This window comes from Catharus ustulatus, chromosome 24, assembly GCF_009819885.2.
Source record: "Catharus ustulatus isolate bCatUst1 chromosome 24, bCatUst1.pri.v2, whole genome shotgun sequence".
Lineage (NCBI taxonomy): Eukaryota > Metazoa > Chordata > Aves > Passeriformes > Turdidae > Catharus > Catharus ustulatus.
In genome coordinates, this window is record NC_046244.1 from 1,220,554 (window position 1) to 1,247,523 (window position 26,970).

A 26,970-nucleotide genomic window follows, 5' to 3' on the forward strand; every position below is an offset into this window, starting at 1 on the left:
AGCACCTCCTGTGCATGCATGGATTCCCACTGGAATTCCTGCACTGCTGGATAAAGCAGGAACAAACGCTGTGCTAAAGGACTGACAGCACACTCTGGGCTCCCAAACACACAGAGCTGCTTCGTGCTGCCCAAAAAGGCACCACAGTGTCACTGTTCCCTCTTTCAGGTCTTCAACCACCTCTGTTTTCCATTCAAAACTTATCCTCGATTTAACACAACCGCACCAATGAATGTTAATGGGGTTTCCAGCTTTGGCCACATCTGCAGCAGATTTACAGGGCTCATTCCTGGTACCCACACCAGGCTATCCAGCCTGGAGTTACAAGAATCATCCCACTGATCCTTTTATATGCAGAAGAGCTTTAAGGAGGAAGGTCAGAAAAGAAGGTGGTGAGGGCAGCGTGTAAGAACTCGAAAGGAATAAAACCCACGGAAGGAAGATTCAGGCATGTAAAGCACATGTTAAAGAGCAGGCACAGCCGGAGCAGTCTTTATTCTGAACCTCCATCTACAAGCCAAATCTACCCTTTCCTTGTATAATTTTCATTTAGAAGGATTTAAGCTTCTTAAAATCTTTAGAGTTTCCCCGCGCGGGGCCCGGGCTCGGCGCTATTGCTGCGCTCTGCCAGGCACGCCCGGCGTGTGCAAATGAGCTGTCATTAATTCCTGTGTGAGGCTCCTCGTTATCACCCTGCCACTCTCCCTGTGCTCGTTATCACCGCGCTCCCGTGCTCCTGTTATCCCTGTGACACGCTCTGCTCCAGCTCAGCGCGCTTTCTGCAGCCCCAGCACTTCCCAGTAATCCCCAGGGCTCTGGGAGCTGCGGATGGATGCTCCAGGAGCAGAGAGGTGGAACCCGAACCTGAGCACGCCCTGGCAGCAGCACCAGGCAACATCCCCGGGGCTGCTGCCTCAGCATTTCCCTGCCCGGGAGGCAGCGGGGTCATTTCCCACCTCCTGCTCTGTGCTGCTCAGGGATGCAGCAACACGGCCCCTCCTGGCCATTCCCAGCCATTCTTGGCCATTCCATCATTCCCAGCCCCTCCCAGCCATTCCTTCATTCCCAGCCATTCCCAGCCACTCCCGGCCATTCCATCACTCCCGGCCATTCCATCACTCCCGGCCATTCCATCACTCCCGGCCATTCCATCATTCCCAGCTATTCCCAGCCATTCCATCATTCCCATCCATTCCCAGGCACTCCCAGCCACTCTCAGCCATTCCATCACTCCCAGCCATTCCATCATTCCCTGTCATTCCCAGGCTGCTCCTTGCCATTCCCATCCCATTCCCAGTCATTCCATCATTCCCATCCAATTCCCATTCCATTCCATCATTCCCATCCCATTCCCAGCCTTTTCCTGTCATTCCTAGCCCATTCCCTGCCATTACCATCCCACTCCCATCCCATTCCCAGCCATTCCATCATTCCCATCCCATTCCATCATTTCCAGCCATTTCCTGTCATTCCCAGCCCATTCCCATCCCATTCCATCATTTCCAGCCATTCCCTGTCATTCCCAGCCTATTCCCAGCCCTCTCCAGGCTGCTTTAAGGCAGCTCAGGAGTGGCTGAATTAGCTGCCTTTCCCAGGGATTTTAGGATTAAAAGGAAGCTGTTTATTATCCACCTCTGCCAGCAGATCCCCACGGACTGGGCAGAGGGAAGCACAAGATTCATGGGTCCAGAGGATCCCTGGGGCTTGCTGTGGTGCTGCAAGCAAAGGTTCTTTGTTTGGGATGGGGTTTACACTGTTCAACACCTCCCCCAGAGCACAGGAACAGCTGGGCACCCCCATGCCCTGCACTCCACATACTGCCACAATTAAAGAGTGAATAATAATGCACAGAGGAAGTGAGGTGCTGTGGAAGATCATGGAATCCCAGACTGGTCTGGGCTGCAAGGAGCTTGAAGTTCACCCCCTGCCATAGGCAGGGACAATTTCCACTGTCCCAGGCTGCTCTCAGCTCCACCCAGCCTGGCCTTGGGCACTTCCAGGGATGGAGCAGACACAGCTGCTCTGGGCACCCTGTGCCCTGTCCTCCACACCCTCACAGGGAAGAATTTTTTCCTCGTATTTTTTTCCATCCTGTCAGCCCAGAGCTTTAGAAAAAGGGTGACATTTCCTGATGCTCCTGGAACAGACACTTTGGATCCTTCACTTCTCACTCAGTACTTTTAAGTACTCAGTCTGAAGGAGCCAAGGAAATAAAGTCTGGCCAATAAAGTGGTTGCAGAGTGAAAAACAACTACAGAGAGGAAGCAGAAAGAGGATTTTAAAATCAAAGTCGGTTTTGTGTGGCAAACTAGATCACCAAACACCCACAGGCACAAATGGCTACAAAAAAAGCTGAAGGAGAGTTTCTGCAGAGAAGAGCTGGAGAAAACAATGGGAATGAACTCACCTCTCCTTGGAGGTCAATGGAGGGATTGCAGTTGGTGAAGTCTTCCCAAAGCAGCAGAGTTTCCTCGTTCTCCTCCCATGTTAAACTGTCACAGTCGTCATCAAAATCAAAAGTCTCACGGCTGAGAGAGCAGAATAGGCATTACCAACCCACTCCAGCCCCACTCCCTCAGTCCTTTAATTAATTGTCTAGAAAAATGGGCTATGAGAGCTGAATGAGGGGACAATGCAGCGGCTGGAAATCCTCACAGCTTTTACAAACAGCCTGAGCCACTGCCCAAACCCCTCTCTCTGGGCTCTCTGCCACCCCTCAGCAGAATAAAAGGTCCTTGTTGGAGCTGCTGCTCCGAGCACAAGGCCTGGCTCTGCCCTCCAGATGGAGCTGCACAGTAGCTTCCCCTGTCTGCAAAACCACAGGAATGTTTGGAGCTGTTCTTTCCTCCACGGCAAAGGAGCCCAAACGCAGCTTGGGGGATGTTCCAAGGCCCAAATCCAGGCTGATTTCACGGGGGAGTTCAGCCAAGGGCTCCCCTGCAGCCCTTGGAACACGCTGGGGTCTCAAAGGAACAAGGTCCAAAAGGAACAAGGCTGAAAAGGCTGAGCCCCAGAGATGTGCAGAGCAGCACAAACACTGCAGCAGCCGCTGAGGGCACAGCACTGGGCAGCTCTGGCCTTTCACACCATTATCTGCTCAAACCTTGTGCAATAAAGGAAAGTTGCAGAGCACAGAGCACAGAGCAGTAGCAGCTCCTCATCCCGGTTAAGTAGCCCTGACAAAGAATTGCTCCCTAAGCAGCCTGGATTCCAGGCTGATGCATTTTTATGGCTTTAGCTCACTTCCTCTGAGCTGATAAGATCTCGGGAAGGAGCCCGATAATGTCCCGGGAGGCTGCACAGCTTGGCAAGGGACAGGAGCTTTGTCTGGATCAGCAGCACTGTAAAACGTCATTAAAAAAACCTGGACACTCATGACTGAGCCTTTTCCAATTCCACTGTTTCAAATCATTTTCCTTTTGCAAGATCTATCCTGGTCAGAGAGCACAAAGGCTCCTGGGCTAACCTCACACACTGCAGTCTGGATTTTTTACTACTTAATTCTTAAACATGAAGTTCATTACAGCTAAAACCAAGTTGGTTTGTTTCTGTTAGTGACACCAGCTCTTCCATCTATTTCTAAGCTATTATTTTCTACTTCACAAAGACCCCAGTGAGCCACCAACACTTTCACCCCAGTCTGATAAAGCAAGGTTCCTGTAGCACTTTGTGCCATGGGTAATAGGACCAGGAGATAAGAATTTCATCAGCAGGACCAAAAACAACTGGGTATCACACAGCAGATTTGGGAACAAAATTAACACCTAAATGCATGATCAAGCTAGCAGGTACATTTTAATTTCTGCCCTTTTTAAAAAATCCACACACTGCCTGCTGTCACACTGAATTTAGCAGTGGAGAAGTAAAAAATCTGTGTATATTACACTGATTATTACTGAGGGTCTAAAGCCATCTGAAAGGAGTCCTAACAGGGAATCATCCACACCTTTGGCAAAAACCATCCCTCCCACACAGGGAATTCAGGCAGAAAGGAGGAAAGGCTCCCTCTGAAGCAGAACTCTTGGCAGTGTCTGACAGCAGAAGAGGAGCTGGTGGTTCTCAGACCATCCCACACAAATCCTGTCCTGCACTGGGGATAAAGCTCTGGGGGTTCTGCTGTCACTGCAGGGGACACCCACGGTGCTGCCTGGTGCTCCTCTCTGCCAAACAGAACAGCAGAGACCCCCAAAAGCCTCAGCAGGCTGTGGCTACCCCCATCCTGGCCCTGCTGACCTCCAGCCACCCCCTGAACTGCTCAGAGCAGCCCCAGGTGCTGACAGTCTCTGCTGGGCTGCTACGAACTTCCTTTGTGGCAGGAATTTGGTTTGGGGTAAAGCTTTATAAAATAAATTCTTCCAATTCTTCCAGTGTGGGAAACTGGACTTTGCAGCACAGCTGACAACATCGATATTCCTGACATCTGTAAATCACTGTCCACTGATCTTCCAGACAGATCCACCACTCCCATTTGCCAACAGCCCAACTGAAAAACATCCCAGAAGACTTGAGAGGTTTGTATCCACTGCACTTCAAATTCTATCCAGCCAAGCAGCAGCAAACTCTAGAAATCAAATATTCAGCCCAACATGCAGAACAGACTCCTGGTTCTGACCCTTTTTCATTGTGTTTTTCCTCTTCTGCAACAACAGAGGGTAGCAAAACTAGTTTGTATTTTTTATATCCCCTAATTCCTCCCACTTGAGGGAGGAGCAGAAATCTGCTCATTTTATCTGAACTTCCCCCAACCCTCCTGGCCTGTGCCATGCTGCCAGCTCAGAGATTCTGGGGCTCAGGCTGCCTGTGAGGAGCAGTTTTCCTGGGACACTCACAGCTGGTTGAACATCCTCTTCATCTCATCTGTGATGTTGAGGGAGCAGCTGACCTCGTCGTCCGAGAACCTCCCGTTGTCGGCGTCCTGCTCCGACAGCTCCTCGTCCGACGTCAGCTTCCTCTCCTTCTTCTTGGAGGCCACCTTGGGTGCAGAGAGCAGCAGTGACTACAGGGCCCAGCTGAGGGCAGTGGGAATTTGGGGTGCAAGGAGAGGAGTTAGGTGTGAGTGGGTGTGGCTGCCCAGCAGCTCCTGGGGAGTGCAGGGATTCCCTGCTGGGGCTGTGAGGAGCGCTGGACACGGAGCACAGGGAAGCAGCTGGGAGGAGCAAAGCGAGCTGTAGGCTGCCAGAGCTCTGGGGATGTTCATGTGCTCACTGGGCCCGGCCTGGGACCTGCCAGAGGCCATGCAGAGGCTGGAATGAGCCAGGGAAAAGCAGAGGGGGCAGCAGTGCCCAGGCAGAGAGCAGCGACAGAACTCTCCCTCTCCTGCCACCACCACAGGTGTGGCCTCCAGCACGGAACCCCAGCAAGGAACAGACAGGAAACCTTTCCAGAGAGCCTTGATTCCAGGCCAGCCCACCCCAGCAGCAACAGATTGAGAATCCTCAGGACACAAGGAAAGTTGGCTGAGCCATGGGACAGCCCCCAAGAAATGAAATTCAGGGAACTCAAGGGACACCCCTGCAAGGGGCTCAGAGGGAACACACAGGATGCTCCCAGATCCCAGAGAGCTGGGAACACACAGGATGCTCTCAGATCCCAAAGGATCCCAGAGGGCTGGGAACACACAGGATGCTCCCAGATCCCAGAGGGCTGGGAACACACAGGATGCTCTCAGAGGATCCCAGAGGGCTGGGAACACACAGGATGCTCTCAGAGGATCCCAGAGGGCTGGGAACACACAGGATGCTCCCAGATCCCACAGGATCCCAGAGGGCTGGGAATACAGGGGATGTTCCCAGCTGGTGCCAGAACCACAAACATAATCCACTCCCAACCTAGAACAGTTTTCTCTCTTCTTGGCACACAAAGCATCCCCTGTCAGCCTTGTTCTCCAAGGTGTTGCTTTCCTGGTCATTTTAACCCCTGCAGGCCTGACCAGAGTGTGCTCTGCAGTCACCTCTGAGCAGAAAGCCTCAGCAATTCTCCTCAGAGACAAGAAAGAGGCACTGGCACCATACAGTGGCTCAACTTGCCAGAGAAATAATTCTCTTCTGAGGAGGTTTGAGTCTTTTGGGGAACACAAGGGGAAAACCATCAAACATTTCAGCAGCTTCTCCAGCAGAGACCACAAGGAACTTTTTCAGTGTTTTTGGACAGCACTTAGCACACTGTGTGCTATCACTATCCACAGAAAAGCACCAGATTTACTGAAAGCCTGAACAAGACACTTTTAGATGGAAGCAGAAGGAAGGTGGATTAATCAGGGCTGAAATTGCAGTTGTGACAAGACCAGCTGCACTGGGAGTGACAGCCCTGATCCAGGCAGAGCTGTCACCACTTGCTTGTGGAGCAAATTAAAGGACTTTCCTTCCAGCTCCAAGGAGCTCCAAGGAAAGCAGCTGGAGCAGCCAGAGCTCACCATCACAGAAATGTTATTTCTGGCCATGGAGCTTGAGCCAGAAATAAGAACATTCAGATGACAGTTCCATGAGCTTAAAACCTCTCACTTGTGAAGGGAACAAATGGGAGGGAGGAATTATACAACCCTAGACCCTGTAACACTGCTTTTTTTCCCTTCATTCAGTGCAGACTAACATCAGACTCACAGCATGGCTTAAAGATCCTCCTGGAACTCCTTTTTTGTTCAACTCTCTGCACTTTGTGCTCTTGGTGCTGCAGCAGCTCCTGCAGCAGAGCTACACTGACAGACAGCGGGGAAATACGGCTACTACAGAGAGACAGCTCAAGAAAAGACAAATGACCTGGACCACATCACTCATCACTGCTCCCTCCTGCCCTAGCCTGTGGAAAATTCAGGGCCTAATCACCTGGAAAATCTTGGAAACGTCTTCCGAGTTGCGCTGCTGCGCGACATCGCACAGCTTGGCCGTGATATCGATTCGGCGGCAGATGTCCATGTCCACCTTCATGGCCTTTTCTTGGATCTTTGTGTCCAGGTCTGTCATGGGCTGCAGGAAGGACAGCAGGGATTATCTTCTATTATTACACAGTTCAGGCAAGAAGAGATACCCCACAGTATCTCTGGAACCCCAGGCCACACCAGTGTTAAACATCACGCCCTGCTCTCGGCCAGGCAGAGCATGGGCAGTCTCAGGACTCCACAGCTCGCCCCTGATCCTAAGAAAGTTTCATCACAGAGGGATTTGCCACCAAAAAAAACCTGCACCCACCCCAAAACAACTGCTCAGTGTGGCAAGGGGGAACCTCAGTGGGTCAGAACAGGGCCGGGACAATGCAGTGCCCAGAGAAGCTGAGCTGCCCCAGCCCTGGAAGTGCTCAGGCTGGGCCTGGAGCACCCTGGGATAGTGGAAGGAGTCCCTGCCCAAGGCAGGGGGTGGGACTGCATTGTTCTGAAGGTCTTTTCCATCTTAAACTATTCTGGGATTCCATAAATAACATTTTAAAAATGGACAACACCCCCCTGTGTAGCATGTGCAGAGCACAGAATGAAATGTAAATCCTGGTGAGGATACAACACTTCCCCTCTCCCAGACACAAAAGCTGTGCCTGCATGGAGAAGCTGCTGCTAAACCAGAATCCAGGCTCCACACAACTGCACACAGAGCATGGAACCAGCAAATTGTGACTGGATCCAAAGGGATCCATGAAAACCTTGGCACAGAGAACACTCCTCACTGGCACTAACCTGGCTTCCAGCCCAGCAAAAGTTCTGCATGGAAATCTGTGTGAAAAATATTGCCTTGTAGTAGCTCTAATTGCTGAGATACTCCCACTCAGACAGAACATCTGGCTCCTTATGAAGGAAGGAGCATTAAAAATCCCCCAAAGCACATTTTCCATCCTAGTGGAGACTTGCTCTCCTGGACAATCCCACTCTTAAGCAATGCCTCCATCTGGGACACAAAAGTGGAAAAACCCTTTGCAGACCATTCTCAAACACCAAATCCCCTTTCTAAGAGGAAATATTTGGGCTTTTTGTTGGTTTGGTTTGCTTTTTCCCACCTTTTCTTTTGTTTCAAATTATTACAGAGTCTTCTCCAGGCCCTGTGAACCACCTTTGGTGATTTGTGTTTTCCAGACACACCGAGGAAAATAAATCTCTCAACACTGTCACACTCAACACAACCTTACCCACTGAACTGGTGATCCTTATCTGCAGGAAGGAAAGAGCCACGTGCCAACATTTTGCACTTCTCTCTTCTAAATATTTGCCCAGTGAGGTTCAAAACAAACACTGCCAGTGCTTTCCTTGGGTTCCCTGATCCCCTGAAGCCTGCAGAGCCCAGAGCACTTTCCCTGAGCCCAGCAGGATGTTTGCCTTCAGCACCTCCTCCCTTTCTGCACATACGGGGCAGCAGCAGCTGCTCCCTGAATGAAGTCAGGCCGAGCAGCCTCTCCCTCCCAGGCTCTCACCAAGCACGGCCACCCTCGATTAACCACCAGAAGGACACACAGCTAATTGCCAAATTTCCCATGAGCACATCTAGTGGCCCTGAGAGAATGGATTTGACACCTGGGAGCAGGTTCTGCAGGTTTATGTGAAGTCAGGAGAAGGCTGTTGTGTGCAAAAATTACAGAATAAATCAGCGTAACAGAGTTTATTCCTCACACAAGTGGCTTCAGCACTGCCTCAGACTTACTGAGAAAGGCACCTTAATGTTCACCTGGCTTATCTTTCCAGATATCTGCATGCTCTCACTTTTAAATAAAAGCATTTTATCCCGTCAGTGCCTAGAAGATCCTCTGGCTTAGAAGAGAACTCAGTATCTAACGAGACATGAGGAAATTCCTGAGAAAACAAGACTTTTTTTCTTTTCTTTTCTTTTTTAAGCCATGAGATTGAACCTCAGCCCTGGAAGCAAAGCCAATACCTGAACCACCATTACTGGATTCATCTTTTCAGAGCTTCATTAGGGGAGATGGGAAACACTTGTGGCTCCCTGTGAAGGTGGGCAGGCCCTGGCACAGGGTACACTGAGCTGTGGCTGCCCCATCCCTGGCAGTGCCCAAGGCCAGGTTGGATGGGGCTGGAGCAGCCTGGAACAGTGGAAGGTGTCCCTGCCCATGGCAGGAGGTGGAACACAGTGTTTAAGCTCCTTCCAACACCAACCATTCCATGATTGCAGTACAAAGTGTTCCTTTAGGAACAGGATTTTCTTGCATGACTCCAGGCAAAGTCCCCATGCCAGCAGCTCCTGGAGCTGCACAGAGCTGAACCTGCAGCCCAATCTGGGAGTTCTCCAACCCTTTTTTCCCAGATGTGAGTGCTGCCCAGCAGCTGTGGGGAGGGCAGGGCAGAGTTCTGGTTATGGGGTAAGCAGCAGTTAATGCATCTCCACACAGACCAGACAGGAAGCAGGGAAGGGGGATCTGTCCGATGCATTAGATCCCAGCAGCCATCACTAATTACACAGCAGCACTTGCTAATTACAATTACACAGCAGCACTCACTAATCACCTGGATGAAGCCATGTGCAGGACACACAGACCCACAGAGGGCTCTCTGTACTTACATCACTCATCAGACCCTTAAACACCACCAGCTCTGCTTTCAGCCTCTCAATCTTCTCATTCAGCTCCTCCTGGAGAGCTTCTGCTTCCTGTGCCTCCTGCAAGGGAAAACACTCAGGAGGTGAGAGGGGAGAGCCCTGCAAAGCTCCTCACTCAGCCTGAGCAGGCTGGCCTGGCAAGGCACCAGGAAAAAAGGGGACTAGAATGGAACATAATTATTTAGTGAAATTTACAGTAATTTCACGATTATAAGCCACACCTGATCATAAGCCGCACATTACAATACAGAGTGTGATCAAAGGTATCTGTTCTATCACCATCTGTTGAGGATGGGGGCACTGATCCTGATCTCCATGGGAGATATTCTGCTAATGGGCCATCCATTGAAACCAGGCAGGGCATTGTTCTTTATCTTTTCACAACCCATCCTTCCTCCAGCCAGTCATTTTCTGCTCATGGCCATTGAGTCCCACTGTGGCACTGATAAAATTACTGCATCCCATTGGGAGTTGCTCCAGCCAGGGGGAAGAGCCCAACATTTCTTACCAAGATAAAAACAGAGGTTTTGGGACACTAAGGGAGCCCCTTTCTCCACTGGACTCCAGAGGAAAACCGGATTTCTCCACATCACCACTGGAGCTCCGGAGGGAAACTGCACCTTGTACAGGAGCACTGCTCCAACTGAGCCACATCTGTCACTGCAGGAGGATGCAGCCACCATGGAATGGGACTGCTGCCAACACCCTGCCTGACGGGTGTCAGGTTGTACTCTGACTGTGTCAGGGTTTGGAGTTTGTTTCTTTGTAGTACTGTATTTCTATTTTAATAGAAAGAACTATTAGTAAAGAACTGTTATTCCTAATTCCCATATTTTTGCCTGAAAGCCCCTTGATTTCAAAATTATAATAATTTGGAGGGAGGGGGTTTACATTCTCCATTTCAAAGAGAAGCCCCTGCCTTTCTCAGCAGACACCTGTCCTCCAAACTAAAACAGCAATTCTTCATTCTTTGTCCATATATAAGCCACACCTGATTATAAATCACACTTCGGGTTCAGACCAAAATTTTAGTCAAAATGGTGCAGCTTATAATGGTGAAATTACTGTAATTGTTATCTTCCATTGTAACTTCCAGTCTCTCCTCCCACTTTGTCACAAACTTCATTTGCTGCTCCAGCTCCCCAACGTTAGCACTGTCCTCTGCAGCAGCACAGCTGTTTTAGCCAGAGGGCAGATTTTTCATTCAAACACAAATAAAATGCTGAGCAGGATGACAAAAGGTGCAGCAAACCCCAGCACCTCTCACTCCAAACTGCCCAAAGCTCACCTCTCGCAAGGTTTCCACCATGGATTCCAGGCTCATCCTTCTCGTCAGCTCCTCTTCCCATCTGAAAGACAAGATGTGCAAAGTGTTAATTATAGAGAAAAGTTGGTTTTCCCCTCAGAATCACAAGTGTGCTGCTAGCTGTGGGAGGATGGCAGTTACTGCAAATGCAGAGCAGATGGTCTCCCTCAAAGCAGAACAGTGAGTCTGGGAGGGAAGAAAAGCTGTCTCCACTTTTACTGGGACCAGCGTTCCTGCTGCTGTCACACACAGCACAACCAGGGAATCACAGAGCTTTGGGGACCTCAAAGATCCCATTCCAGCCCCTGCCATGGCAGGGACACCTTCCACTATCCCAGGCTGTTCCAGCCTGCCCTTGGACACTTCCAGGGATTCAGGGGCAGCCTCAGCTCCTCTGAGCAAGGCCCACCCTCACAGGGAACAATTCCTTCCTCATTTCTAACCTAAATTTCCCCTCTTTCAGTTCATTTGATATTTGGCTGCAAATAAGGTGGGAAGTTTTTGGTCCAGAAAGAATCAGAGAAGTTGTGTCAATCAAAACCGTTCCAATTTCCCAGTTCAGTCCAAGCAATCCATATTTCCTGTGCCTTCTGTACCCAAATCCTCAATAATCTCCATGCCCCAGTCACATCCCAGCCCAACTGCCAGGAGAGCACTCAGAGACTTGTGTGGGTGCCCAACTGAGTGTGGCAGGGAAGGAGACAGAGCTAAACCTGTTTAATTAAACCCCACAGTGTGTCTGAGGTCATTAGTGGGGCTCTGAGCAGCCTGGTATGTGGAAGGCAGTGAAACAAAATGACTTGAAGGCTGCTTCCAAACCAAATCATTCTGGGGTCCTACAATTATTTTTTTAAGTGTTAAAAAAAATCCTGGTTTTAAGCACTGCAACCCTTTAGAGAATGTGACAATATGAAGTGGAAAGATTCTGGAAGAATGATGATACACATCCATGGACATGATTTGAGTTTGGGGGGAAAGGGAAAGCCAAGTGTGTGCCCCTCTTTGAACAGGCACCAGAGCCACCCCACACCTGCCTGGTCTGTTGGGACAACAGGAATTACACTCCTGGAAAAGAAACTTTGGATCCCACAGATCAAAAAGAATCCTGTGAACAGACTTCCCACGTGCCTTCTGCTGCTACAACACTTCTCAGAGTTCCCAGGAACTGAGAGGCCAGAAATCCATGGAATCCAAGCAAAGACAGTGGTTAAACCCCCCAAAGGCACAAATTCATCCCATGTCCCAAGGCACAGAGCATGTGCTGATGGCTGGAGTGCAGGATGACCCTTGGAGGCTGATTTGATGCCCACAGCAGCACTGTGCCCTGGACACAGCTCTGCCCTCAGAGGGCAGAGTTAATCCCACCTGGAAAGTGTAAGGGTGGTATTTGCACTGCTTAATTAGCTGCTTGTTTTCATTTTCTTCTGTCTTCACTCAGAGTCAGGATTAAAAACATGAAGATGAATTTTCTCATGTTCAGGCTTGGTTGTTTATTAAATCTTATCTAAAGTACAGAGAGTTCTGCCACACCTCTAGCTACCAGCTAAAAGTGAGCAAAATGGAGCTGAATCCAGCTGGTTACAAGGTCTTTGAAAGATAAACAGTCCAATAAAGAGCTAACACCTTTATTATTTGTGGTTTTGGCCCAATAACCAAACTCCTGTGACCCTCAGTGCAGCACTGACTGTCCAACCAGAAACTGCTGCCTGAAATCATGAAGGAGGAGGAAGACAGAAAGGAGACAGCACCCCAAATCCTCTCTCTTGTCCCATACCTATATTACTATATACTATATTCTAATATACCTATATTACTATATACTATATTACCTATATACTATATTCTAAAAACCTCAAATTGCAAACCCTTCACCATGTGCAATCACACACTTCTATTCAACTACACCCCAGTGACGACTTTAACTCCATCACTCAGATTTGGAGCCTTCTCCAAGGCCTCAGGTCACAGCAGTGTTCTCCAGGGGGTCAATGCCAGAAAGCACAGAAAGCTCAGAACTCCCAGGTTTGTGGGAACCAACAGGAAAGGACCAGAGGGGTGTCTGGGCAGGGAAGGACACGGTGCAGGCTGCAGCTCTGAGGACATTGCCACCCCACCTGCTCTCCCCTGCTGCTCTGGGGCAGGATGATCCAGCACAGCAGCCTGGGACAGTTGGATTTGTGCAGGAGGACTTGTTGTGCATCTTTTCACCAGCATCGATTCACTGCCAAGCACAGGAAAATATTTAGGCTGGAATTTGCATTTGTCACCAAACGTTTCAGCTCGGATTTCCATGCCCTGGGTGAGTTTTGTACTAATTACATGTGCATTGCTATAAAAATAGCAACTTTGACTTTCACATTCTAATATCAGAGGCAAGAAGGTGAAATTAATTAAAGCAGGCAATTATATTGGCAATGTGTGAGCTGCCTCTCCTGTTACAGGGCAATCATCCCTCCTGCCTGCTGCCAGCTGTGGATGGGAGTCCAGCAGACGCTGCAAAAATTGATCTGCTGCTTCTCCAGGTTTAACTCTTGGGAGGAGGGATCCTGGCTGCATCCAGCCCTCTGTGAGGTCTTGCCTCCTCACCCTGCCCTGTGCCTTCTGCAGAGGGAGGGAGGCATTTCTGGAAAACGTCATCTGTGTGTTTTCCCTGACTCTGCCAAAAGCCAGGAGAAAGGATTCGAGTTCCTCCCCAGCTGCCAGAATTCCACATCCCAAGTCTGCTCAGACCAACCTTCCTCATCCTGCAGGAATCCCAGCAGCTCCATTTCTTTGCTTTGTGCCTTTTGCAGAGATCCACAGCCCTAATTCCTGCCCAGCAAACCCAAACCAGTGTCTTCGGGAGAAGGGGAAAGGTGCCACCTTCCACACACCCTCCCCCAACCCCTGTGTTTCTCTTAATTACAGCAACAGTAAAACCATCAGGTGATCTTTAACCAGTTCTAACCAGCTTTTAAACAGATTTTTTAAAAGTTCCTGCCTGACTGAAGGAATTTTCGTAGGTCTGGCAAGAAGGGTCCTGCTCACCATTAATATCAAATTCTTAACCCCAGAGCACGTTCCTCCCACCCACCACCAAGCTGATTAACCTCATTTAACAGCTCAAAATGCCAATCTTACTTTCCCTTCACACTTAAACCTGGGGAGAATATGAAAGAGAAGAGAGGAAGGAGCCTGGCAGGAAGGTAGGGGATGACAATGGAGTGCAGGATTAATTCTGCATTTCAGCTTCCAGGGAGGTGAGACAATAAGAAGATTGCTCATTCCTGTGATCATCCTGTGTTTGCTGCCACACACCCGACTTTAAAGGGACCTTGGCAGCTGTGCTCCCAAAATCCAGGAGTCAGAGCACTGAGAGGATGCCAATTATGGCTCTGCTGCCTTTGTTATTCACCACACTCAATTATTCTCCCGGTCATTTATTTTAATCAGTATTTTTCTCCTCAGTTACCATGTGGAGTCAGAGAAGTCTTCCACAAATTGTAATCCCAGCAGGCTGTGGGTGCCCCTCTTTGGGATGAAGCCCAAAATACTCAGAGAGTGTGCAACAGCTCCAGGAGCTGCAGGAGCTGCCTTCATCCCAAGGGAAGCACCTGGTGAGGAACCAGCTCTGCCCAGCAAGAGCTCCCTGACCCCTGGGGTCCCTTCCAGCCCAGGATATTCCACAATTCTGCAATACCCCAAGGGGAAATGGCTGGAGATCCAGCAGCCTTCCCATCCTTGCAGCAGGATATGAATTCTGCAGCTGCTCCCCAAACACATTTTATTTCTTGGCTCGCATGCAGCAATTGCAATGGTTTCCAGCTGCATCCAAAAATTCTTTTTCTGACTCAGAAACGTTGCCATCCAAAGCTCCCAGACTTTGGGGCTTTTTATTACATTTTTAGTTATTTCTTCTAAAAAAAGATCAGCAACATGAGTTTCAAACCCAGCCAGGCTTTTTTTTTTTTCCTTCTTTCCCACCTTCCAAGGACGTGTCAGCTCCATCCACCACAAATAAAAGGGCAAGTCTGACTTCTCTGAAGCCCTTTTTTCCCAGATGTGACACATCACATTCCAGGAGCATTCTGTCATTCCTTCGGGCCTGCCTCACGTCTGAGAGGAGAACAAAGGACAGCCCGGCTCTCTGGGAAGGATATTGGGCAAACAAAACAGCGAGCAGTCAGGATTAGCATTGCTTAAAGCAGTGTTCTTGTAAAGCTGAGTCACACCGAGATCTGCTCCCTCGGAAATTGGAAGTGCAGCCACCAGCTCCCGAGAAAGAGATGGAGACACCTCGGGAAAAGAGCCCTTAAAAGCTTCTCCAGGTTTTGCAGCTGCAGTGTTGGTGGAATTACACCAAGCTCTGTGTCATTCAAACCACGCTCTGGGAACGGGATCCTGTTCCTTCCTCCTGTCCCACTGTCACCCCCAGTTCAGGAATACACACCAGGGAAGGGCAGCAGATTCACACAAACCCCAAGTTCTGTTTTAGACAAGTTTGCCCTGCTGAAAGCTGTTCAGTAATTGCCTTTTGGAGGGTTTTTAGATGTCTGGTTTGATTTTACCAACAAACAATGTGCTCACAGAAGGCACCAGGTACAAACATGCTGGGCTAAGAATGTTTTTGCTCAAGGCAGAAAAGCAAAAACAGAGCAACTGATCATTAATGATGCCTGATGGTATCAACTGGATTATTCTTTCATTAAAAATATCCCTCCCTCAAGGAATAAAACATTCATCAAGTCATATTTAATGACAAAGTATTTATTCCATAAGCAAAACCTTCGGGAAGATCTCTTTTTGTAGGGTGGTGGAGGGAAGAAAACCTCCAAAAACAACAGAAAATTTGACCATGGTATGAGAAGAAAGGGAAAGGGAAAGGAAGAGGGAAAGGGAAGGAAAAGGAAAGGAAAAGGAAAGGAGACTCCAGAGGTGTCAGGTTGACGTCCACAACAGGAAACAGAAGTGTTGGTTTGAGCAGTAACCATAAAAGGCTCACAGAGACAGGAACTGACAATTCCCAAACACACAAACCCCCTCCACTGCCAGCACCCCAGGGAGCAGAACCACTGGATTTCCCTGCACAGCACCCCAGGGTGGCACCAGCTGCTCCCAGCCCTGCTCTCCTGTGGGACAGGGACACCTCCTCTGGCACAGCATCAAAGCCAGGTACCAAGACTCAGAGCACCTCGAGGCTGTGCCCTGGTGCCAGGACCAGTCCTGTTCTCCCAAACCTGGGCTGGGCTGCTCCAGTGCCCACATGGCACTCACAGGAGCCCCAAGGCCGTGTATGTGCTGGCATCACATGGCACCCACAGAACCCTGAGCACGAGGCCATGTCTGTGCTGGCACCACTGGCACCATGCAGCACTCACCAGAGCCCTGAGCATGAAGCCATGTCTGTGCTGGCACTACATGGCACCCACAGAGCCCTGAGCATGAGGCTGTGCCCATGCTGGCACTGTGTGGCACTTACAGAACCCTGAGCACGAGGTCATGTCTGTGCTGGCACCACTGGCACCATGTGGCACTCACAGAGCCCTGAGCACGCGGCTGTGCCCATGCTGGCACCATGGCACCCCATGATGTGCTGGGCACATCCCTCACAGCACTCATAGGCTGGGAGCTGCTCAGCCCTGGCCCAGGCATGCAGGACATGCCCACAAATGCCATCCCCAAATGCCATCCCCAATGCCACCCCAGCAGCACACATCCCTGCAGCAGCACAGGGTGGAACTGCCCGTGCTGAGCACTGACTGCACTGCCATGGACTCACAGCCCCTCAGATGGACAAACCTGGCTGCCCACACTAAAGGATCCACAATTTAACCCTTGGCCAGGGCAGGAATCTGGGCAGGGTTTTTGCTCTCTGGGATGGGGAAGGATTGTGTTCCAGATCTCCTGAATGGATTCAGAGAAGCCTTCATGACACCAAACTTCAGCTGCAGAGCCAGGATCCACTGAAGCATTTGTAGCCATGGAAGTGCCACCTCTGTTCCCTCCCCAACCCATTCCTGAGGCTGGGAGGGAGCTGGGGACTGTAAACACCAACAGCTTCAGCAGCTCAAAAGATCTGAACCAGGCAAGATGGATTTCATTTGAAAAAAGAACTCTATGAAGCCTTCTTTACTTTTCATGGAATCCCAGAATGGTTTGGGCTGGAAGGAGTTTAAAGCTCATCCCATTCCACCCCCTGCCATGGGCAAGGACACCTCGCACTGTCCCAGGGTGCTCCAAGCCCATCCAGCCTGGCCTTGGACACTGCCAGGCTCAGAGCAACCACAGCCTCCTGGGTCTTGTTAAATAAAACAAAAGAGACAAAAAACAAAAATAAAATCCCCAAACAAATGAACATTTTGCCGTTCTCTCTGATTTTTGAATCCTTGACTAAGAGATAATTTTCCTTAGACATAAAATTGCATCAACCAATTGCTACCTCTGTCTAAATGAGCATTTTTAAGATGCTAGACAATACAGGAATTCTTCCTGATTATCCCAAGCGTTGATCATGTTGATCCCACAAGCCCAGCCTCATTGAAGCAAATTAAATGTTACTTGATGGGCTCCATGGAAAACATATTAATTTAATGGGAAGGGCTGATTCCATTAGTGCCTGGCTGGAACAGAGGATGCAGCACTCGAATGAAGTTGTGTTTGTGCCTGTTGCAACACCCTCTGCACAGAAGCTCTTTGCCAAAAATCAAAATTCTCAAACATCAGAACCATGAGGGAGTTCATCCCTGAGCCTCTGTGGTGAGACATCAAACTTGTGCAGAGGAGAACTCAGAGCCATGAGGGAGTTTATTCCCAGAGCAGAACTCAGAACCATGAGGGAGTTTATCCCCAAGTCTCTGTGGTGAGACATCAAACCTGTGCAGAGCAGAACTCAGAACCATGGGGGAGTTTATCCCCAGAGCAGAACTCAGAGCCATGAGGGAGTTTATCCCCAGAGCAGAACTCAGAACCATGAGGGAGTTTATCCCCAAGTCTCTGTGGTGAGACATCAAACCTGTGCAGAGCAGAACCTGCCCCCTTTGCACTGCTGGTGTTGGGTGTTTCACCATAAAGGAAAGGTTTAATATTAAAGCCTTATTCTAGACTTGGGCTCTACTTAAAGCAGCAAGCAGACCTTTGAACAGCAATTCCTTATGAAGAAAATTGCTAAAAGGAGTTACTGTACAGGAAAACATTGCCTAATTACACCCCCTGATTACACCCAGCCAGGAAGATGCTCCAGCCTGTTACTGGAACCACAAGAAAAATCATCTGCAGGTTCCTTTGTGTCTCCTCACTGCCCACACGGGCTGTTCAAACAAAACCTGGCTTTAATGACACCACAGGTCAACAGCAGCAACTCACAGCAGCAGCCATGCCTGCATTCCTTCAGAGGGAAAATTATGGGGCTGTCAGCAGAGCAGGAGGATCTGCAGGAACTGTGCAGCTCCCAGGGCAGCCTCACACACCCTGCAAGCTGCAGAGCTCCTGTGTGACTTATTCCTGCCACCACACTGCTCTGACAGGCACTGCTCAACTGCCTTTGAATCCTGCACAAGCTCAGGATGCCTCTGCTTGTCCCTGCCAGCCCCTTGCACAGGAATCCATTCACAGGGACACCAAACTCCTTCAGAACAGGCTCAGCACGGCAGGTGAGGCTGCTCTGAGGTGTTCTCAGTGTTGGATACAACAGAGGAAGCCCCTGCAAGATGCACAGACCTGCTGATTGTGGGATTGAGGTTTTGTCAGTCCCACATCCAGCCAAGTGAAGGAAAATCTAATCACTGTCCTGGTTTCAAAGTCATTCCACAGGAGAATCCAGAACTTCTGCAAGTACGAGAAGCGTGGACAGAAAATCCAGAAAAGATTTCTGCAGCTCAGCTCCTTTCTGCTGCCCACTCTTCCCTTCCCCAGTCTCATTTCTTGTTCTCCTGGAGAGAAAGATCAGGCTGAAGGCAACAGAACCCAGCTTATTCCATGTTATAAATGATTTTAAACACTGTTTATCAGGTTAAACACATGAAAAGTGCCCAAAGTCACAACTGCCACCCACGATGGCCAGGAGTACACACTCCTGAGGAGAACCTGCTCATGGAAATTAATTCCTTAATTAATTCCTTCCCAAAGTTTCATGGAAGCTCACAGCATCTGTCCACTGCAGCCTGGCCCTTCTGCTGCTCCTGAGCTCAGGAAATCAGAGCTGCTTCAGCTCGAGGAGCAAAACCACAAAAGGGCTCTCTCTGCCTGTGCAGTCTTTATAAATAAAGTATCCATACTGAAGAAATTGGAGTGCAATTAAAATACATTTTATCACACCTCCCACCGTTGTGCCATGGCAGGAACACAACGTTTCCTGCAGAGAAAGGCTTTGGGGTTAGTCATGAACTGCTCTGCCTGATAAGACACCACCAGGTGTGGAGAAAGGCTCAGGCTGTCATTTGTGATGTGATAAGAGACAGAATGTGAACTAAACTCTGCTCTCTGCTTCTTCCTCTGCTAATTTGTGCCCAACCTGTCCCAGCACCAAAACCACAAGGAATAACAGACCAAGCTGGATTTCACAGGGTTGGATTTCACAGAATCCCAGGATGGTTTGAGTTAGGAGGGACCTTAGAGCTGATCCAGTTCCAATCCCTTTGCCCTGGGCAGGGCCACCTTGCACCATCCCAGGCTGCTCCAGCCCCATCCAACCTGGCCTTGGACACTGCCAGGGAACCCTCAGCTTCTCTGTGCCTCACAGGGAATGATTCCTTCCCTCTGTTTTACCCCGGCAGGCTGCAGGCAGAGCCAAAGCTGGTTTTATTTCCCTCTGCACCAGCAACTTAAATTCATTTTTCACTCCTGTCAAACCTTGCTGACAGTGTTTACAAGCCCTGAACAAATGCACGGCTCTTAAGCACGAACAAATAATTCTGCAGTGGGGATCTGCTGCAGTTTTTGACAGCTGAAATGCAGTTTTTGGGGAGGCACAGCAGCCCCTGGGGAAGGAGAGAGGGATTTGTCCAGCTCTGCCTCCCATTCCCAGCCACTGCCTGGGACTGCAGCAACCCAGAACTACTCCCAACAAGAACCTTGTGGGAAACAGCAGCCTGGGCAAAGGTCTGGGGGGACAGGGAAATCCCTGAACTCATGGAAAAGCAGCCAAGAGAACAAGGACAAACAAGCCCACAATCAGAAAAACACAAATGGTAACACTGCACAAAAATGTCAGGGGGCAAGGGGAAAATGTGCAGCACAGAGGAACCTCTCCAAGCCAGACACCCCTAGGAAGTAAAATAAAAAGGGAAATATGATGATGAACTTTAAACTCCCAATTTCTGGGACTGGCCCTCGTTTCTTTGAGACAGCCTTGGAGCCACCAGAGCCACACCAGGGACATGTGAGCTGCCAAAGAACTGAATTAGCCAATTATTTTTTCCCTTTCTCTAGATAGACTTTTATTAACAGCAAAAAGCAAATTTAAACTGAGCACATCCTGGTTTCAATTTGGGAGGATGGCATCACATTTCCAAGGCTGTTTCCTGTGCTGGTGCTCTTATTTTACCTCTGAGGGAGTCTCAGGGTGCTGCTGGAACTCATGGACTGGCACAACTGGAGAACAAAGAGGGAAGGGAGAATGGTTTGGGTGGGATGGGACTTTAAAGAGTGATTTATTCCAACCCCTCCCATGGAAGGGAGAGGGGGAGTTCACAGAGCTCAACTAAAACTGGGAGGGAATCCCATTTTCCCAGAGCTCCAGCAGTCTCTGTACCACACTCTTGTTTTTAGCTCCACTCTGATCAAACTGTTTCCTCCAGCAGCTCCACCCTCCTCTGTGCACATTCCCAAATCCTGATCTCCCGTGCCCTGAGGGATCCAGGGAATGTTCTCCAGAAAAAGCCAAGGCTGGGCACAGCTCAGGGAACAGCCCCACAGCTCAGGGAACAGCTCAGGGAACAGCCCCACAGAACATCCCACTCCTGTGCAAGTGCTGGCACAACTGCAGATAAAGGAATTACTCCTTTGCAAACAGGTAATGTGAAAAGCACAGGATTACACTGCTGCCAGTGCTGCTGGCTACAAGTTAATTATCAAATCCTCAATTCCCAGGGAAGGGAACCTCCAGCAAACAGAAGCACTACAAACCTCCTGCATTCATAACAGCCCCTCATGCCTTTTAAAATTTATTTCATTTATTTATTACACACATTTACTTACACTTATTTTACAGCTCTGCCTGTTGACAAGCTGCAATCTTATGGGATTTAGGTGTTGTGCATTCAGGTGTTTTGGCCCAACACTGCAGCACAGGCAAATATAAAAAACTGCTGGGAAAATCCAGCTGAATAAACTCACTGATGACCATGGTCTTTGAAGAAAATACTACCAAAACACAGCAGCAGATGCTTTAGAATCATTAAGGCTGCAAAAGATCTTGGACTCCTACAAAACTTCAGCAAAGGGCAAAAGAACAGAGATGCTGAGCCTGAAGAAAGTACTGATTTAAGTCAATATTTTTTTTAAATTTCCTGCAAAAGTCCCAAACCCAGTTATTCTCTGCTCCTGAGAAAGTGTTCTGTTTATCTCCCCACCTATGGGATGCAGGGGGGTTAAATTTCATTAAGAGGGTCACAAAGGAGAAGCAGAAGTTGCACATCTCGAAGGAGTTTTTTTTTTTTTTGTCAACCCTGCAAGAGCAGGGCAGGAAGAAGGAGCCCATCCAGTGCTTTTAAATCCCATTTCACTCATGTGATGCCTTGGAGTGGCTGCCTGGAACAGGGAGCAGACAAGATGAAGATAATAAAATTGGATATTTATTCAAGGCCTTGCACAGACCTTGGGCTGTCAGAAGCCTCTGAGGCTGCACCCAAGATGGTCACGAGTTTTTCAGCCAATTATAAATTTGGTGCATTTGCATATTGGGGGTTAATCCTCTAATTATAACTTCAGCTAATGAAGTCATTTACCCCCAGTTTGCTCCCCACAATTCATTTTGTTTGTACTTTTCAGGGCCTGAGACAATAAGGTGTTCTTGAGTTTCAGGCCTAGAGAGGAATTGTTTTGTCTGAATAAAACAGGAGAACAGCAGCTGACAGACCATGGAGTTTGAGAGCTGTGCACTAAAGCAGCTCAGGATCTGGAAAACAGAAAAGTGAAACCCTAAGGTGTGAAAAACGAGGTTCACTTTCCTGGTAAAATTTTAAAAAAAAGACAAATAGGAGACAAAGACAATAAAGCAAAAGGTGCTTGACATTCAGCCAGGAGCATACACTAAATCAGAAAATACTTCATTAAATTCATCAACATGTTGCATATTCATAGATCTTCATGCATTATTCAAAATCATCCCCCCCAACCTGTAAATCAGCTTTTTTTTTTGTGGCTCCAGTCCTGTGCACACTCCCTCCCTGATCAATAAATTCCTTCCCTGGAGTTCTGGTGTTCCTCACCCCTATCTTCATCCAGATAGGATAATCCAAGAATGTGAAGAACTTCCTGATTATCCTTTTTACCATTCTCTGAGTTAGTTACATGAACAAAAGCTTTTTACATCACCATGTTATAGGAGAAAAATATATTTAAAAATATATTTATCACACTAATAAGTTTTTGTTAATAGCAGAACTAAAAGAAACTATATTCACACAGCAAAGTTTTCCATCATTAAACACGCAGCATTCATTTTAATATTAAAATTAATATAAAAGTTAATAATCTAATATGTATTTATAACATCAGGCATCACATGGCCCAGACTATTCATCATCTCCAACTCTTCTGGTGCGAGTGCTAATGTGAGAAACTCGTAGGGAAGGTCAAAAGCAGCTTCAGAGAGGCCGGGCAGACAAAGGGGAGGAAGAGAGCAGAGCCGTGTGATGCCTTTGGCCAGCTCAGCCCCATCATTACTGCCAGCACACAGCACAGGGCAGAGCTGGAGCTGCAAATTGGAGCTGGGCTGTTTACAAGGGAGTTCCCAACACAAGGAAGGGGTGCTTGTGGCTGAGTCATGGGATAATCGCTGCAAAATCCAGCCATTGTTTGGGAAAACTTGGGAATTGCCTCGTGCTCCTCGCTTCAGCAAATGTAATAAACCAGCAGGAGATAGGCACCAGCGTGCCTGCACCGAGTTTAATAGGAAAAAAACTGAAATTAAAAAATGGAATTAAAATATTACCTAAAAATTGAAATTAAAAAATGGAATTTAAACATTACAAAAAAATCTTATCCCAGCCTTCAGCAGAGTCTTAATAACTCACTAAGATGCAGGATTTGCCCATATGAGGAAAAATCTTCCATGTCTTGCAACCTGCAGCCAAGGCAGTGTTAAGCAAATATTTGTAAATAAATAAAAGCTCTTTGCAAGCTGCCACCAAACATGACTTGGAACTCCCACCCTCCCCTAGAAATGGGACCAGCCTGGATATCCTGAGGTTTCCAAACTGGGGGTCCCACCCTGTTTCTCCCCTCCCCCCTTCAAACTCTTATTCCTTCACCTCCCTTCAGAAGGGTAAGATAAAATATCCAGTCATGAATCCCACAGGCTCTGAAGGGCATTGCCAGCACCAGGAGGCTTTGGCAGGACTCACTCCAGGGGCCAAGCATCCCAACAGCATCAAAATAAAATCCAGAACACAAGACTTGAGTTAATTTTCAAGGCTCTCCCTCAACTCTTCAAGCAGCATGAGAAGAACTCATATTTTCCACATATACCTGTATTTCCCCTTCTCTCACCTTTCCTTCTTTTACCCTGAATTCTCAGATCTTTTTTCTGGTTGGTTGTGGTTTTTTTAATCCCCAGAGCACATGAGACTTCCAGAGCTGATAAAAACATTAGTGCAGAGGAGGGATCTCAGACAGGAGGACACAGAATAAGAGAAACAAAACAATAAACCAGATCTGAAATCATAACCAAGAACATGCTGTAACAAAGCAGAACAATTCCACACAGCTCCAGCCTGGCAGCCACTCTGAGGAGGTGACATAAGAGCATGCTCTAATATACACCATCACCCTTTCAAAAATACATTTGTGTTTTTCTGGTGCTCAGGACACTTCCTTTGTCATTTCTCACCTCCTACTGCTGCCGAGCCTCTCAGCCCCAGCAGACTTTGCCAAAGTCCTGGCAGCTCCCACAGGAGCTCCAGCAGGGATTTAAGGCCATAATAAGATCTAAGCTGTCGGAAAGTCCAGGCAAACTTCTGTGGCATGTTTTTCCTTTCTCTTCCCTATAAACACCTCGTGAAAGCTCTCCTGGAGGCTGCCAAGTGAAAATAGTGCATTATCTCAGCTGCTGCACATGACCGCAGGGAAGATTCCTCCATCACAGTTCCGAGGAATTGTCCACCAGGCCTGTGACTACAGGAAAGCTTTCCCATGTAGGGTGAGGATTATTTTGTTTCACAAGTGCCTTGTGACTTCAGGGTAGTCTCATGGAAAGGAAAACTCACAGAATCACAGAATGAGGAGGTTGGAAGAGATCTCCAAGATCATCGAGTCCAACCCATGCACTAACACCTCAACTAACCCCTGGCACCCAGTGCCACATCCAGTGTTTTTATAAACACATCCAGGGATGGTGACTCCACCATCTCCCTGGGAATACAATTCCAGTATTTTATCACACTTTCAGTATAAAACCTTTTCCTAATATCCAACCTAAATTTCCCTTGGTGCAGCCTGAGACTGTGTCCCCTCATTCTGTCAGTGCTGCCTGGAGAGGGAGACCAACCCCAGCTGAGCACAGCCACCTTTCAGGGAGCTGCAGGGAGTGATGAGGTCACCCCTGAGTCTCCTTTTCTCCAGGCTGAACAACCCCAGCTCCCTCAGCTGTTCCTCACAGGGTTTGTGCTCCAAGCCCCTCACCAGCACTGCTGCCTCCTCTGGACACACTCAGGTGTCTCAATGTCCTTCCTAAACTGAGGGGACAGGACAGGACACTCGAGGTGTGGCCTCAGCAGTGCCAAGGACAGGGGACAGGTGGATGTCTGAGTGGTGGCCTGGGTCTCCTGCTCTCCAGACAGAGCAGGGAATTCCTGGCACTGGAATTGCTTCAAAGGGAAGTCCCAAGTCCCAGCAAGGGTCCAGTGAGGTCTCTGGTGAGGAGGCTGAGCCAGGACAGGTCTGTGTGACCCTGGCAGCAAACCAGGGCTGTCCCCTCGATTCCTAGATCTGGAAATCCATCCCAGCTAGCTGCCAGCCTTCCTGAAGGATTGCTCTCAGGGACACACCAGGCTGAAAGGAAGGAAATGAACCCCTGGATTTATGGAATGGCACAAACTCATCAGGGACAGCACCACTACTGCCACACAGCAGCACACAAACCCCACCTGCTGCCCCAGACATGTTCCCATCTCCTCTCACTCCATGGCAAATCACCCAATCTTGGGAAAAACTGATCCATCCTGTAAAGCAACACTGAAGTGTGCAATTAAACATGCACTGGCTGAGCTCAGCTCTTAGAATGGAACCTGCACAAGGCTCAGAACATCCTCTCTCATAAAAGGCCTTTATTTACTTTCTGATTCCGTGAGTAAAAGCTGTCTATAAATAGCCCTCCCTGCCCAGCCACAGTGCTGTTATCACCTGGGGCACTGGGAAAGGCCCTGATAAGACCAAGTGATAATAGATCAGGATTACCCTTCTGTGCAAAGGAACCTGCTGGAATTCATTACTGCACGATTTTCATTCCCTTGTGCAGCTCTCCAGCCTGAAGCAGCAAAAATAATGGAGTGCCCATGCCCTCCTCACCTTGTCTTTGGATTTATCTCCCTCCTCCACCACATCCTTTAAGAACCAGCCTCAAAACTGAGAGCCAAACTCACAGCTGAGAGCTTGGCTCACCCTAATCTCTGTCCCAGCACTAAATACTTTTACTAAACCTACTAAAGAACAAAGAAAAAAAATGAGATAAAGCTTATCTGCTCCCAGAGTCAGGGAGACAGGTAGAATACACACCTAGGGCACAGCAAAGCCTCCCCACACTGTTATACACATCCATTATCTCTGGGTGAAGAGCTTTATGACCTTTGGAAAAGTAAATATATTTAAGTGCAGCTTTTATGTGCAGTGTGGAGATTCTGACCTCAGAAGAAATAAACTTTTCTTCAAGGGTTCCGCTGCCACAGGAGGGAGTGCACAGGACTCCTACAGTGCTCCTGTGGATCCATTATCTACATTTCCAAAGTTTTATTGCCTTTGAAAATGTAAATATCATGTGCAGTGTCAGGGTTGTAAGAACACAAGGATTAACCAAGGTAAGAAATGAAATGCTCTTCAAGGGCTCAGCAGACACTTGAGGAACACACAGCACTCCCAAGAGTGCCTCTATGCATCCCTTCCCTTATCTGAATCTGAAGAGGTTGATTGCCCTGGAAAATGTAAATATATTTTATGTGCAGTGCCAAGATTGTAACAACACTAATGTTAACAGAGGGTAAGAAATAAACTGTGCTTCAAGGGTGAGGCACTTGAGGAACACACAGCAGCCCTCCAGTGCTCCTATAGATCCACTCCTCTATCTGCATTTGAAGTTTTATTGCCTTCACAAAGGCAAAGACATTTAATGTGCAGTGTCACAATTGTAACAACACAAATGTTAACAGCAGGTAAGAAATGATCTGTTCTCCAGGGGCTCCAGGGACACCTGAACACACAAGAGCCCTCCCAAGGAACAGAATGTGCCCCCTGCTCACGCTGCTTTCATCACCTCTGCTACAATTGATTGACAAAGTTCAGGATTCCCAGTTCATTGTGGTGACTACAGATTTACCATTAAACCACAGCCCTCTGCCATTGAGGGGGAAGCACATGAATAAAGGTGACAGAGGAGGTATACAATACAAGATGAGGCATTTTTAAATATTTATATAAAGGCAGAACAGCCTTCAATTCACACAAATGAAACAGCTGCCTTTGCTGCCTCAGTTGCATAGATTTCCAAGAACTGGAGTTGTTAATACTTGAATTTTTAGCAGTGGAAGACATAAACAGCCAGGGCAGGGGCAGCCCTGGGATATTTGTAAAGGGGAAGGGATGGACAGCAGCAGACTTCCAGTACAGACCTGGTTTTCATGGAATCCCAGACTGGTTTGGGTTGGAGAGAGCTTAAAGCTGATCCAGTGTCACCCCCTGCCATGGCAGGGACACCTTCCCCTATCCCAGCTGGCTCCAGCCTGGCCTTGGACA

The 26,970-nt window shown here is 48.5% G+C and overlaps 1 protein-coding gene across 1 annotated transcript in view; it reads right to left on the minus strand.

Moving 5' to 3' along the window:
• Window positions 1-26,970, minus strand: part of IFFO2 (intermediate filament family orphan 2) — a 40,580-nt gene that overhangs the window by 2,723 nt on the left and 10,887 nt on the right. The window contains exons 2-6 of the mRNA XM_033079588.2: window positions 10,813-10,873; window positions 9,489-9,584; window positions 6,822-6,962; window positions 4,830-4,972; window positions 2,408-2,528 (exon numbers count right to left, since the gene is read on the minus strand). Of these exons, the coding sequence (XP_032935479.1) occupies window positions 2,408-2,528; window positions 4,830-4,972; window positions 6,822-6,962; window positions 9,489-9,584; window positions 10,813-10,873 (562 nt within the window). The remainder of the gene's footprint in view (window positions 1-2,407; window positions 2,529-4,829; window positions 4,973-6,821; window positions 6,963-9,488; window positions 9,585-10,812; window positions 10,874-26,970) is intronic.